At 39.9% G+C, this 15,577-nt stretch overlaps 1 protein-coding gene across 3 annotated transcripts in view; it reads left to right on the forward strand.

Annotated features, from left to right (window-relative positions):
* Positions 1-4,492, forward strand: part of tnfaip2 (TNF alpha induced protein 2) — a 39,811-nt gene extending 35,319 nt beyond the window's left edge. For all 3 annotated transcript variants that reach the window (XM_062968516.1, XM_062968517.1, XM_008115738.2), the window contains exons 11-12: positions 1,603-1,724; positions 3,402-4,492. In XM_062968516.1, the coding sequence (XP_062824586.1) occupies positions 1,603-1,724; positions 3,402-3,543 (264 nt within the window). In that variant the 3' untranslated portion in view covers positions 3,544-4,492. The remainder of the gene's footprint in view (positions 1-1,602; positions 1,725-3,401) is intronic.
* Positions 4,493-15,577: the final 11,085 nt, after the last annotated feature.

Raw genomic sequence — 15,577 nt, forward strand, 5'->3', positions numbered from 1 at the left:
ATCACCTTTATTTTAGTCCATGTAAGGGCCTTCAACATATGACCCAGAATATCAAGGCAGAAAATCCCACAATATCTGCTTCGAGCTGGGTTATCTGAGTCTATACTGTCATATATTCCAATTCAAAGTAGAAAATGTAGGATTTTATTCTGCTGTGATCTTTGGCTAAGGTGACTGAGTCGTCTGGGAGTTGAAGTCTAATACACTTGGAGGACTAGAGTTTGGCAGTCACTAGCTAATTCTTCAACAAACTGGATAATCAAAGATTTCATCAGATGCAGCCATGGAATTTAAAGTGGAATCACTGAACGAAAATTGTGGCATTGGAAAGTCCTCCTGCTGATGCCCAGGTGTTGAGCATGAGTCCATCTCATTGCAAAACCCAGGCATTGTTTTGGGATGTGTAGGCAATTCTGCCTTCAGAAATCCTGAAGCAAACTAATCTGATATGCACTGCTCAAACCAATGGGAATACCAGAATGTAATCCTCAATCAGAGTTTACACTGCTGATTTTTTCGATACAAGTGTTGGCAGACAAATCGTACCAAAATGCTTTCCATAATACACATGATGTCCAGAAACACATTTGGGAATGTAAACAATGAGACAGAACACATTTATAAAGGCATATTCTGAAAAAATAATTCCAAAAGTATGTCCACATACACTTTTGTTTAAATAAACATTCTTATGTGATCCCTAACAAACATGGGGAGATTGATGCAGCAATGGGAAAGAACTGGATTTTGCGAAAAGATGGGTTCAAGAAGACCAGGATTGAGTTTTGGATAAACACATGTCAAAATGATTTGAATCCAGCTGTTCCATGGATCACTAGTGAATTATGGATCTTTTACTAAGTAATAAAAATCCTGCCAATGAAATCTGAATTCAAATCATACTACCTAACCAAAAGTGGCATTGATGTGCCATATTTTCTCTGCCTAAAATAGAGAAGACTTTGCCTTGAGGAAAGGGTGCATCTACACTGTAGAATTAGTGCAGTTTGGCACCATTTTAAATGCCTTGGCTCAGTATTATTACCATAATTGGGGTTCTAGTTTTGTAAGATCTTTAACCTTATTTGCCAAATAGTGCTGAGGTTTTTTGTATGTGTGTCAGGAGCGACTTGAGAAACTGCAAGTCGCTTCTGGTGTGAGAGAATTGGCCGTGTGCAAGGACGTTGCCCAGGGGATCCCAGATGTGTTATCATCCAGTGGGAGGCTTTTCTCGTGTCCCCGCATGGGAAGCTGGAGCTGACAGGTGGGAGCTCACCCCGCTCCCCGGATTTAAACCGCCAACCTTTCGGTCAGCAGTCCTGCAGGGCAAAAGGGTTTAACCCACTGTACCACCTGGGGCTCCTGGTATCTTACCAAACTACAACTCCCAGGATTCTGTAACATTGAGCCATGAATGTATCAAACTACATTAATTTAATGGAGTACAATGCTTCCCCAGTGGCATTCTGAATTATTCCACTTCCGTATTCTGTATTCAGAGCACCTATCAAGTGTATACAGATGAGAGTGCAATATATATGTTATGAATATTCAGGAATCTGGATGATATATGATTTAAAAAAGCCTTTTTTGTCCTGGTAGGGGTCTAATGCCACTTGGCTGAATGCTGCATTGCCAAGCCTAGCCGAAATCATCAGGCTCCAAGATATAAATGCCATCATGGTTGAAGTTGGTGCCCTTGCTCACAAATATCCCGATATCAGGTAAGGGGAAAGACATCAACACAAAGCTACCTGCCAAGTGTAGTTATACATTGGCTGTGACCCAATGCTCTGTCACTTACACCAGTGATAGAATCACTTAACGCTCAAAATGTTGTTAGACTACTATTGTAGGTATGATGACATGCCCATCGTCTGTACAAAATTCAAAGCAGAGGTTCTTCAACCAACCTGTGCTTCCTGTTTTAGCAGTTCACCACTTCCTTCTTCATTTGCAGACAAGGAAGGACTTGGTTATTAGCTATGCCTTATTCCAATAGAGGAAATGTGTTCCCAATGTAACATTTGTCAGGGAATTTATTCTAAATTAGAGCTTTAATTGGTTGCATTAAAGAGTCAACATACCAATGAATAGGATGAAGAATACTGGGCACAGCAGTCATACTACTGCCATCATGACACACTGGCGTTAGTTCTAAAATTTCCCAAACAGGAATTGGCTGTCTTCTGATTCATTCATTTTTGCTGTATGCTACGGTTACTTTCAGAAGTATTTTTCAATATGCATTACCATTTATATTACACTAAAAAAAATAAGTTAGTAGGAGGCTGAAGGTGTATCTCCACTGTAGATTTAATGCAGTTTGACATTATTTTCACTGCCATGGCTCACTGCTATGGATAATTGGGAGTTGTAGTTTGGTGCAGCAGCAGCACTCTTTGGCAGACAAGGCTAAAGACCTTGTGGAATTACAACTCCCAGGATTCCATAGCATTGAGTCATAGCAGTTAAATGGTGTCAAACTGCATTAAATCTACACTGTGGATCCACCTTGAGACTCCCAGTTTTGCCTTCTGTCTCGGCCTGGTGATGTCTTTTCTCTCCATTTTGCTGATATATTTCTTTTATATTATTATTAGCTTTTATACAGAATCAAGAATGCATACTAAAAGAATAATAGTAATCTAAAAAGAAGTATAGGATGTACCAAACATCTCCATACATAGAAAAGAAGTAACAAGCTTATTATATTTTATATTTATATTATATTTTAATATATTTACTATTTTATACTTTCAGATATACAACAGGTAGAGAATATTTTGCAAAATTTTGTAAATAAAGGTACATTTAGCCACAATATCCCATTTTCCCTATGTATGGCAACTTTTGGGACACCCTTTATAGTTTCTCTATACACATATTTCTAAAATTATACAATTCCTAACTAGGTACTGGAGCCCCTGGTGGCTCAGCGTGTTAAAGCGCTGAGCTGCTGAGCTTGTAGACCGAAAGGTCACAGGTTCGAATCCAGAGAGCGGAGCGAGCGCCTGCTGTTAGCCCCAACTTCTGCCAACCTAGCAGTTCGAAAACATGCAAATATAAGTAGACCAATAGGTACCGCTCCAGCGGGAAGGTAACAGCGCTTCATGCAGTCATGCCGGCCACATGAACTTGGAGGTGTCTACAGACAATGCCGGCTCTTCGGCTTAGAAATGGAGATGAGCACCAACTCCCAGAGTTGGACATGACTGGACTTAATGTCAAAGGAAAACCTTTACGAACCCGTACTGCAATTTACTATCAAGACAAAGATAAACGAAGTGGCAACATGTTTATCTACAGTAGCATTGGTACACAATTGTCTTTGTGTGTGTTTATAGACTAGTATAGTTTACTGTCATGTTTCTGACACTGTTTTCCCACCTCTTTTATAGCAAGAAGCATCTGTCCTCTATCTTGTACATCAAGGGCAACTTATCTTACAGTGAACAGAAAAGCATCTTGAATGTGCTGGACATTGCAGAATATGCCACGCTTCCTCCGGCATTGTTGTTTTCAGCAATCAAGGTGTCATAGACGTGGATTATAAAGAATGGCCAATGCTGCTTTCTTGTGTCAAAACAATTCCCGTTCATGGCAAACCCCATTTCCACTCTCGGCACAGTAACATATGTCAAGAAGACAACTTTGGATCTTGGTTTTGCAGATGTTGGGAAAGTGGCTTATTCTTTATAGCCAGTCCAAAATGTTCAGCCTGGAATGAGCCGAATGTGTGGCCTTAAACACAGAATAATCCATCCAGTGCCAGAATTTGAAAGGTCTCCAACATTTCCTTAGCAGCTTCGGTCTTCCCATCGAGAAAGTGAGGACAAGTTCTTACCGTGTTTCCATTCTCAGGTGGTGCTGGTAAAATGCTAAAGGACTCCTCCTCCGTTTTCTATTTGTTGTTAAAACACTTAAAATGAAAAAATAGTATGGCACTTTGCACAGAGTTTCTCTGGAGGGTGGAGAAAAGAGTTGAATTGGAAAAGGAAACAGTCTGAAGAGGAAGAGCAATTCAAATGGGATCTTGATTAAATTTCCAAGAATTGTTTCTCATAGATGAATGATTGTAGATGAATGTTTATATGAAAATAGTATTATTGGGGGCTTTTCCCCTTTTTTATAGAATTGTATTTTTATTTCGCAGCTGTGTAATATAAGAGCTGGTGTGCTGTAGTGTTTAGTTAATTTGAATTCCTGTTAAACCACAAGTTCACTAAAGTGACTTTTGACGGAGTTTCTCTCCAACCTAACTTTGTGAGACAATCTTAAGCCTAGTTCCTTAACTAACTTGGAGAATGTTAGTTATACCACATGTTAATAATATTATGTGTGTCTCTATAGAAACAATTGTAAGTGTGAACATACCTTTGTATGTACTATGCTTGAATGTTGATTTTTTTTTTTCAACTATTGAGTTTGTAATAATCATTGAATGTTTTCATATCCTGGTTTTTTCTAATTAAAACACATTTTCATGAAATGCCTATGTTCTCATAATATGTAGCAAAGGTATAATTTATATACGGGTGTTTCAAAATGATGGACACAATTTCATAGCAGTATATTTAATTATGGCAACATGTTGCAATTACACAAAAGGTTATAACAGTTCAGTGAGTTATCAAGTTACCAAGTTTTACTAACCATTTCTTATTAGGCATGTTGTGGGGTCACCATCTTGCGAATGACTGTAGCCAGGGGCTGTTTGTGCACTAGGAAAGGCATCTAGCAGTAATCCTTTGAAACCCACCTTTTCAAGTGATAAGAGTTTCATGCATGGGCGGTTCATGGTTACAGAAATATAGCAATATCAAGTTGGGTCCATCTTTTTGAAACTCCCTGTACTGTGGTCAGAAAGCCACCACTTTGATCCCTTTTTGAAGAAACATCCTTTGAGTGTAAAGTAATTGGTCGCCACTCTGAGTCCCCAGCAAGGGTGAGAAGAGCAGGATAGAAATAAAGTTAATAATAATAATAATAATAATAATTACAAAACCATTATTATTATTATTATTATTATTATTATTATTATTATTATTATTATTATTAACAGACAGGCATCAATATGTGGTAGTGGTGGTCTCTGGCAGATTTCATAGATGGTGCAGATTAGATGCCTATCCAACCTGGAACTCTCTGCATGATCAGTATAACCCATACTCAGCCCAAGTTCATTCCTGGCTGTCCCCACAATGTTCCTGCACTTCCAGTAGATATCACAGAGTTACACCAGATTAATACATTTTAGCTCACATTAGGAACAATCAGGGGGTGCCCCAAAGTTTTCCTGAATCTCCAGAGAAACCCAATGGCTTCAGAGCAATGTACACAATTGGATTGGATCCAGTTCAGACCAGGCTATTGTCCACATCAGCCTCATCAGTGCAGGGAAAAGGAGAGGAATTGTGCCCATATCATCACCATTCCCGCTTGGAGATGGCTGCACAGCTTCACATGTGCTTTACATGTGCTCCTGACCATCACGGGTGGTCCATGGTGAGATCTGCAGAGATGCCCATTCTACTAGTAAGGACTGGAAATCAGCCTAGCCGTACAAGTCCTCTGCTGATGTCACCATGGGGTGCCACACAAAACTCATGCAACCCTCTCAGGGTAGCAGTGGTGACACCAGCAATGAAGTGACAATCCAGATGGGTCAATGTGATCTCACTCTGGCTGGACCATATAACCAGGCATGGGCAAACTTTGGCCCTTCAGGTGTTTTGGACTTCAACTCTCTCCAGCTGTTAGGAATTGTTGGAGTTGGAATTGTGGGAGTTGAAGTACAAAACACCTGGAGGGCCAAAGTTTGCCCATGCCTTATGTAGACTCTGGAATGCCAATTACTCAATGCTTTGGATTCATGGAGTTTTACAAGGCTTTTATCTTTCTCTGCCCAAAAGTGCTGATGCATTGCCAATCTACAAATCCTAGAATTCCAAAGCATTGAGCCATGGAAGTTAAATGGTGGTAAACTGTGCTAATTTTACAATGGGTCCAGTGTAAAGTGAAAGGTGGGATATAAATTAACTAAAAGAATAGGATTGAAGCCAAAAGCTTTTCCTGTGTGACATCACAATCAAACCACATACTCAATGAAACATCCAAAGTCCTGCACAGGGTCATCATGAAGTACTTCTCAAAAGTCACAATCACAGTCCAGCACGAGGTAGACATATTTATTGATTTCAATGAGCTTAAAGATGTATGCCTTCTTCAAAAAATAAAAACAGAGTAAGATTTGGAGCCTTCCCAGGTGCTAACCAGATGCCAATGGAAAACCATACAGTAAGATGTGTGTATAACTGTATCTTATGCCTTGCTTTCCACAGCATATTACCTTTAATACTAGAGTGGTAGATAGATATCTCAACTACTAGCTGCTGATAACCCTGGCCTTCGAGAATGTATTCAGTGCCCTCAATCCCCCTTGTTCAGGATGGTCCTCAGTGGTGAGAGAACTGCCAACAAATTCTCCATAGATGTCAAACAAATGTTAGGAAAATATTATGATTTGGCACTTTGTAGAAGTTTAAAGATCTCTAGAAACAGATGAAAGACTAAGTGGGTAGAGTCAAAAGGAAATGAAACAGAAAACCATAGAATATCTAAAAGACCTAAGAAACAAAAGATCCGAAACTTGCCCACAATGCAACAAACATATACAACACTGTTGTATAACATGTAAAGCTAAGAATGAAGGCTCTAAATTATGCCTATTGCATAAAATCTGACTGATTCCATAAATCTCAATTTTTCAAAAATGTGAAGCTGGCTTTCATATGTGATGTGCATTTTGTAAACATAGTTTATGCCCGCCCAGGTTTAAGAGCCAACCATTGTACTTCTCAAAGGCTGGCATGTCAGACTCCCACACCAGAAGAATTACAGCTGCAATCAGTTTGGAAATTATGTGAGCCCAGCTTCCAATTCATTTTAAAGTTTTATCAACACTATTCTTAAATAAATCCTTGAATGGCCATTTGTGGCACTGAAGGCGGAGTGACTTCTGAATAATTAGAAAACCCTTATAGAAGGTACAAGAGAAATGAGCCATTGAGAATATTTTGGACTATATCATTCAGAACTCCCTACTGACATGTCTAGTGGTCAAATCTACTGATGATTCCAGAAGATATAGTCCAAAAAGTTACATTTTACAAACTCTGGTGTATGCTGGCAGCATTCTATTTTGTGGCGGTTTATGTTTAAAATAAATACATCACTAAATAAAGATGTGAACCAATTTAAAAATGTTTCAAAGGTAATATTCATAACTTGGTGGCAGGTGATGGCAGCTGGCCCTATGACAATGTTTGCTCACTGTCCTTAGATCACTTCTACACTTCAGCCTTCAAAAGCTGTCTCCTCTTTTTTGTTGTTCCATCACATTTGGTGAGGTGAGCTCAGCAATAACAAGCTCTGTGCTCTTTTCTGACCTTCTCCCAGCATTCTTACAATTGTTCACTGTGTCTCCAAGAAAAGGAACGTGTCAGATCACAGAGAGAAAAGTACAGCTTTAGAGAGAACACAGGCGGTTGGGTCAGATAATATTTGTGTAACTCAACCAGAACTTGAATAAGGTCTTGCCAGAGTCTAACATGGCAGTGGGTCTTATGTGAAGAGGAAAAAAAAATAAGCTTCCTGGAGAATGGCTGAGCTTTCAAAAGTGCAGCTTATGAGATTGTCAAGAGTATTGAGAGAGAAGGGGGGGGGGGGGGAGCCTGACATTTCCCAAAACAGTGGATAGAAAAATATTGGTCTTGGAGAGACTCAATGTGTCTTTGCGTTATTTTGGACTCCAACTGCAAACCCCAAATATGTGGGAAAACTGGAGCACCATGATAAGCTTGGGGAAATTATTTTTTTGGAATACAGTGCCCAGCATCCCTAGCCAGAAAATGAAAATGTGCAACCATGAAGGGACAGATGGCATTTTTTTGGTGTCTTACATATGTATAAGTTCTCCGACAGTTCTTTGGCTAATATGAATATGATGGCATTTCACACTATCGCAAATCGATTACATGATTTCAAAGGATTCCTTATTCAGTTGTGCAGAGTCACAATTCTGTAACAAAATGATGTAGTGCAATTGGGGCAAAAATCTGTGAACATAAAGTCAGGCATTTAAAGGCAGTGTCATTGGGATAGTAAGATGAATACAGCATTTTTATGCATCTTAATATGTTTAATGTTTAATAGTTTTAATAACACTATTTTGTTTTTACATTTTATATTTACATTTAAATGAATTTGCATTGTTTAATTAGTATTACTTTATATTTATTGTTTGCCGTGTTGAGTTTTTATATCAAGAGTTTCATTATTTCAACAGAGCTTGAAGATCAAACCTTATTGCAAGTCTAGACCCTGAAACCAGCAATGTGTTTCTGCTTCTAGGTGTGGAGTCAAATAATCTGCCATTGGATTGTTATGGAATGTGCTGGTTCAGAGGCACCAATTGCCCACGGAAATCCAATCTGAGTTTCTAGGAAGAATTCAGAAGGATTGCCAAGGAAGTAAAATCTAGTATCAGCAGCTAAGGTTGGAAAACTATGTGGTTCGTACCCTCCCTCATATCTGTTTAGTCCTCTTGCTATTTTAATTTAAGTAGATGAAGAAATGATCCCTCATCGGGCACCTGAACAAAGACCCACAAATGTTTTCAAAAGTTAAACACAAGAAGCTCACTGTGAAGGCGGTTCTTCCTGTAGCCCAATACCTATTTACACAGCTCTCCTTCTTTAGGGCAACTCCTATGTTTTCCATTCTGGTTAAGGATTCATATCTTCTGCTGCTTTGTACTTATTGCTAGAAATTCTATTCAACATTTTGCTAAGGTCAGACTCTACATGGTTCCCACTAAAGTCAAACTCATCGTGATGAAATGGAACCATCCTCTTCTATGCCCATTTGACAATGCAACCAACACATTGAAAGTGATCTAACAGAGATAACTGTGCAATTAGGATTGTTGGATATGATTTTAGTTAGAGAGTGACTAGCATCCTGTTGGTGTTATATGGACATGTAAATTTGCCTGCAAGTATAACTTCTGCACATGCAGTTCTGCATTCTTGGATGAGGCAAAATCCACCTGATTCACTGAGGTTGTGGAAAGAAACCATGTGCACATTTGCAGATGTGCAGCAAATCACATGCTATTGGTATTCAGCAGCAGGAATGAGTAACACAGACGGCATATAGAGCAGTGGTTCTCAACCTGTGGGTCCCCAGGTGTTTTGGCCTACAACTCCCAGAAATCCCAGCCAGTTTACCAGGTGTTAGGATTTCTGGGAGTTGAAGGCCAGAAACATCTGTGGACCCACAGGTTGAGAACCACTGATATAGAATATGCCAACGCACATCTATGCTCTACAAGCTTGGTGTAGGATCTTGGCTAAAGTGACTAGCTAGCTGGCAAACCCAAATCTTTGGTTGATGACCTCAAGGAGTTCAGATAGAGTGGGAAACTATGGTGAATGCCCATTTTCACCCTTGCAGAGCTGGCCCCATATGGACCCATATGCATGCAGCCATCACCTCTTCCCAGTCTTTTTTGCTTGTGTCTGGTATTTGAGTATACTGTCTCTGTGTGAGTGTGCCAGATATGCAAGCACCCTTTCTGCTCAGCCAGTTCAGTCCTAGCTGGAATGGGTAGAATTCCTTCACTTCCAGCACTGACATTGGTTTTCCCACTGGTAGAACTGGGGAAATCCCCCATGACTCCAGACCGAATAACTCTAGTTATAAAGGGCAATAGGTCTTTTAATGGAATGTGTTATATATTTTGTTATTATTTGCTATCTTCAGGTTAACTTCAGTTATGGTGACTGACTCCTATTCTGAAGTAATTTGCCATTGCCGTCCTCTAAGGACCCTTCCACACAGCCCTATATCCCAGAATATCAAGGCAGAAAATCCCACAATATCTGCTTTGAACTGGGTTATCTGTGTCCAGACTGCCATATATTCCAGTTCAAAGCAGAAAATGTGGGATTTTATTCAGCTGTGTGGAAGGGGCCTTTGTCTGAGAAGCCCTGTATGATGAGATGGTGTGATTTTTCCCATGGCCATCCAAGGTGTTTGCAAGACTGAGTTATAATTCAGATCCTGATCTACCGAAGTTGCAATCCAACACATAAATCAGTAGACCCCCACTGATTCACATTTTATATGTATGTTAGTCTGCTTTAAATATATTAATACAATTCATTAAGCTTTTTTTTAAAAATGTGCCATAGATTGTTTAAACCATATTTGGCTTTAATCCTACATTGTGAGCCACCTTGGTTTCCATAGCAGGAGAAATATGGGTTATAAATTATAGGTAAAGGTAAAGATTTTCCCCTGACGTTAAGTCCAGTCGTGACCGACTCTGGGGGTTGGTGCTCATCTCCATTTCCAAGCCGAAGAACCGGCGTTGTCCACAGACACCTCCAAGGTCATGTGGCTGGCATGACTGCATGGAGCGCCGTTACCTTCCTGCCGGAGTGGTGCCTATTTATCTATTCACATTTGCATGTTTTCGAACTGCAACATTAATTAAATAAATAAAACTGATGTAAAGACCTACAGCTGTAATCCTGTTTGGCAATTAGAATAACCTAGAGTTACTGCTTTTGTCTGGTCTATATTCATACATTCATGTTATATATTTAGGAGTTATGTAGGGACCACTTAAGTCTCACAGTCCCAACTAATTAGGCAACAGCCACTGTGATTGATGGGTTTCTGTTCCCTTGTTGATTTGGAAGCAAATGGCTGATGTTCCCATCCACACAATCTGATGCAGACCACCTTTGCTGTGAGCAGGGAGTGCAACAGGGATCTTTCTTCTGCCCGTTGCATTGAGGTTTGCTTGTGGGGCAAGGTGGAAACAATGTTCTCTGCTTCCTGAACAAAAAGGAGAATAGACCCCTGTTGATAGCAGTGGCTGCTTATTGGTGAGTGGGGATTAGGTGTGGGGGGGGGGGGTAGCAGTATGACTATGGTGCTGCTTATGCATATGTACCTCCCACGGAGGATACGGGTCCAGCTATTTGTATAATGGCACAAACCTTTGGAACTGTACAGCTCTGAGCACCAGTTCCCACACTCCTTCTCCATTACCAGTGCCTTATGGGACTGCAGAAATCGCAAACCAAAGATTGCTTAACTTGGCATTAAATTTTATGAATTACAATCTGGTAAAGTGGAAGTGCAAAAAAATCTGTAAATGTTCATTTATGCACTCCCCTTTGTTGTTTCTACTGACAAGGTACATCTCAGGAAACAACATGGACACTGGTGACCAGGTTGAGAAAAAAAATCCAAAGAAATGTGCCACAACACAGAGAACAAGGATATTGTTTTTAAAAGAGACAAGGCAAACACTCTCTTTGGAACACAACAAGAATGTGAACTCGGTTCCCCTTCCCTGGAACTCTAAAATCTATCCCACTTAGATGGTCTCCCCAGCTGGGAGGTTGCCTGGGAAAGGCAGCATAAATAATTTTGGCTAGAAAAATTCCTTGTTGCAACCAAAAAAGCCTTTGCAAACCAGGAGGTCTGGCTTACAATGAAACAGCCTACTTCAACATGACAGCACTGGCCATTCCAAATCCAGCAAAAGAGATACCAATTAAGAGGGAACAAGTTGCTTGATGAAAAAACTTTGCTCTCTCTTGGCTTGAATAAGCTTGCTTTGTTTATTCATTATAAACTCTGGGAACACAACAGACTGATGACCATTTGGCTCAGCCGATGTTGCTGGAAGTTTTGGAATGTGGGGATTTTTTTCAACTAGATGCCTGGAGAGATTTATACATTGACCTCCTATGTGGTTTACAGGAATTGATTTCCTCCCCAAATGATGCTTACGCTGCTCTACAAAGTGGACACCCTTTCGATGCTCAGGATTTCAGTGTCCGTAATCCTTAACCATTAGCCATACTGGCTGGGGATGGGGGCCCAAATGATCTGGAATGTGTTCTCCACCCCAGCTTTACTATTTGTTTATTTACAGTATTTATATTCCGCCCTTCTCACCTCGAAGGAGACTCAGAGTGGATTACAATGCACATATACATGGCAAACATTCAGTGCCATTATTAGACATACCACATATACAGACAGGCAGTAGAGGAAATTTTAACGTTTTCCTCCTTCCGGCTTCATGAGGGTATGTTTGATTCCGGCCACAGGGGGAGCTGCCACTTCATCATCCACTGTGACACTTTTTGATCATAGTACTTTCTCATTGCTCTTCGCATGCTGGCAGATTTTATGAAGTCGTAAATTAAGTTAAATTAGCCTCCCTGCATTAAGCGGTAACTAAATTCTGTAGTCACAGCTGCAGCTGTTTTTGAGCTGCTTAGGTGGGCAGCAAGCTAGGCTATTAAATGGTTGAGAGCTTAATCTGACTTGGGCTTCGAACCAATGAACAATGAAGTAATGATTTATTGCTGCTGGCTACTAACCAGCTGTGCAACATCCCGGCCCCTATCACTCAGAGATGGTTTCATACCCAGAAGCTATGAATCACAGAGGTTAGTTATATCTTTTTGGGGGAGGGATGGCAATAAATTCAAACAGTAGCTATAATATTCATTGATCTGAAATGTAGCTCTGGAAGAAAGTAATATGGATACCACAGATAGCCAAAAAGACAATAAGTGGGTCCTAGAGAAAATCAAGTCTGAATTCTTACCAGCAGTCAAAATTACTATATTAGAACTATCATACTTTGGTCACATAATGAGTTATTGGAAATAACAATAATGCCAAAGAAAATGAAAAACAAAGAGAAGACTGAATTTACAGGTGGATTGATGTAATCAAGGAAGCCATTGTTTCGGGTCTTCAAGACCTGAGCAGTGTTGGTGATGACTGGGTTCATGGAGGTCTTGCATTCATAGAGTTGACAAAAATTAAAGCTGACCTATAACGAGAACATAATATTCATGTATGTGTCAAACACAAAAATGGAGAACAGATTTGCTAAAAAGCACCATTGAACTGTGAACAACTAGGACCTGGAAATCAATGGTTTCCACACCAGTGTTATTGAAAGTGTCTCTCATGTATTTTGGCAAGTGCACAGAGGCTATATCCCAGCTTATGACAACTTGAGTTCAAAACAGGAAAAACAGATTAAAGGTCAAGTCTGGTGCACTCAAAAAGTCTCACAATGCTGTGCATGCACTTTGAGCTCCCTTTTTAAAATATATAGTATCAGTCAATTAACACCATAGTGTAGGAGTGTTGTTTCTGACTCTTGTTTTGGGATGGCAGAACATTTTTCATGAATTAAAACATAACCATTGGGATGGATTGTTAACAAAGCCAAATGTATGTCCAAATGCACAAGTCTATTATTTTGGCCATCTAAATGGAAGTCATAACAAGGGCAGAGCTAAGGTGCTAAGTTAAAGCATTGGTGTTTTTTTGTTGTTGTTGTTAAAGTTTTGGGGGCGTAATCTCTTTTAAACTATTTTAGCCTTTTCTGCTGTTTTAATTTTTGATTGGTTGATCCTTTAAAAATATTGCATGACCATTCATATTTAGAAATGTTTTGAATTGTTTTTATATAGTTACAGTGTTCCCTCACTACTTCGCGGTTCACTTTTTGCAGATTCACTGTATTGCGGTTTTTCAATAAACTATAAAAGACTATTATAAATCATAAAAATTACAATTTACAGCCTAAGGAAGGGAGGAAGGAGAAACCAAAGGGAGAGAAAAGGAGCCCAAGCAGCAACGGGAGGAGAAGGAGGCGATTTATCAACACAAGATTTGTTGATAAAGACTTAAAATAGTGTATAACTACTACAATAATGTATAAACATTAAAATAAATATAGTATCCCTACTTCGCGGATTTTCACTTATTGTGGGTGGTCCTGGAACCTAACCCCAGCGATAAATGAGGGAACACTGTATATAGCATTCCAAGATCTCAGACTGGATGGGGGATAGCAATGTTTTAATAAATAAAATGTATAAGGCTTATTGCTGTCCTGTGCCGTTGAATCATTTCCGACTTATAGCAACCCTAAGGCTGGCTGGAAGATTCAAATGCCCAGGAATTCACTGACTTTGCTCTATCTGTATATCTCTGCATAACAAATTAGTTACTGATTATGCAATGCAACCCTTATGTCAAATCGCAAGATCGCAAAACTAAATGCAAAAATGAATACAAGTAGAATGTGCAACCAAAGACACAACTGAAGCAATATTACGGCCAATTTAAACAGGTGTGGACAGACACACATCAGCACAGAATGTGTCATACCCTCCAATTCAGCCTTTGGGTTATTAGCCACGGTGGTGCAATGGGTTAAACCTTTGTGCCAGCTAGACTGCTGACCTAAAAGTCGGGTTGCTGACTTGAAGGTTGCCGGTTCAATCCGCAAAACAGGTGAGCTCCTGTCTGTCACCTCTAGCTTGCAGTGACATGAGAGAAACCTCCCAGCAGAATGGTAACACACTCTGGCATCCCCTGGGCAATGTCTCTGTAGACGGCCAATTCTCTCACACCAGAAGTGACTTGCAGTAGGTTCTCAAGTTGCTTCTGACATTATTTTTAAAAAGCCTTAGGATTGCCTTCAAAGGGCCATAGAATCCATGGAGGGGGGATCTATGGGTACAAAGGACCACTATCATTGTTTTACATAGAGGTCAGTGCTCTTTAGCTTTTACCCAGGTTGGGACCTCAGATGTTATTTAATAGCAATTCCTGTCATTTTTAATTATCCGTCATGCAGATGATTGCAACCCAACAGCACTTGTGGCCCTGAGGTTGGAGAAATATTAAACGACGTGTTAAAGTCAGACATCATATCCACAAGCCTTGTATCTCAGTTCAAACCCCACTCTCCCAACTAAACAGAACAAACTGCAACCTTCTAGATGTGACTATCACAACTCCCATCTAGTCATGCTGTCTAATGTCAAGGAATGGAGGAGTTGTAGTCCACCACTTGGAGGGCTGCATAAGGCAACATGGCAAGCTGGATTTGGGCTGTTGAGTTTGACACATGTGCTCCAACAATTCCTCCTAGTCAGGTACAGTCTCAATTAATTCTCTGTCTTCCCACTGTTTTAAAGTTTTTCTCTCTTCTCTTACTTTTTTCCTTCAATTCCTGCAAATTGAGCTCAAGATACAAAAATAGTTTGCAGTTGCACCTGATCAACTCAGCAGGGGTGAGGAAAGAAGGATGCAGAATCTTGTCCATCCAAGTGCTACTATTTTGCCTAGCTTTCTTTTATTAATAACTTTCACCTTTTTTCCATATTCTGATGTTGTTTGGCTACACATATCCCAGTTTTCATTTGTGAAATGTTGGAGAATTGCACACATTTGCACAAGAGTACTCCATATGCAACTTTGCTTTTACCACTTAAACTGGGTGCAAATGTTGTGCAAAAATGTTCAACAACTTCTATGGGGTAAATTACACAGGTGTAAGATGCAAACAGGATTCTGGCCTCATGCAGTTGTTTCTAGTTCTTGACTTGCCTTCAATAGTCCTGTCCTCTACCTTACTAGCTGCAATACATGTTATTTTCTACTGTGT

This window comes from Anolis carolinensis, chromosome 1 (assembly GCF_035594765.1).
Source record: "Anolis carolinensis isolate JA03-04 chromosome 1, rAnoCar3.1.pri, whole genome shotgun sequence".
Lineage (NCBI taxonomy): Eukaryota > Metazoa > Chordata > Lepidosauria > Squamata > Dactyloidae > Anolis > Anolis carolinensis.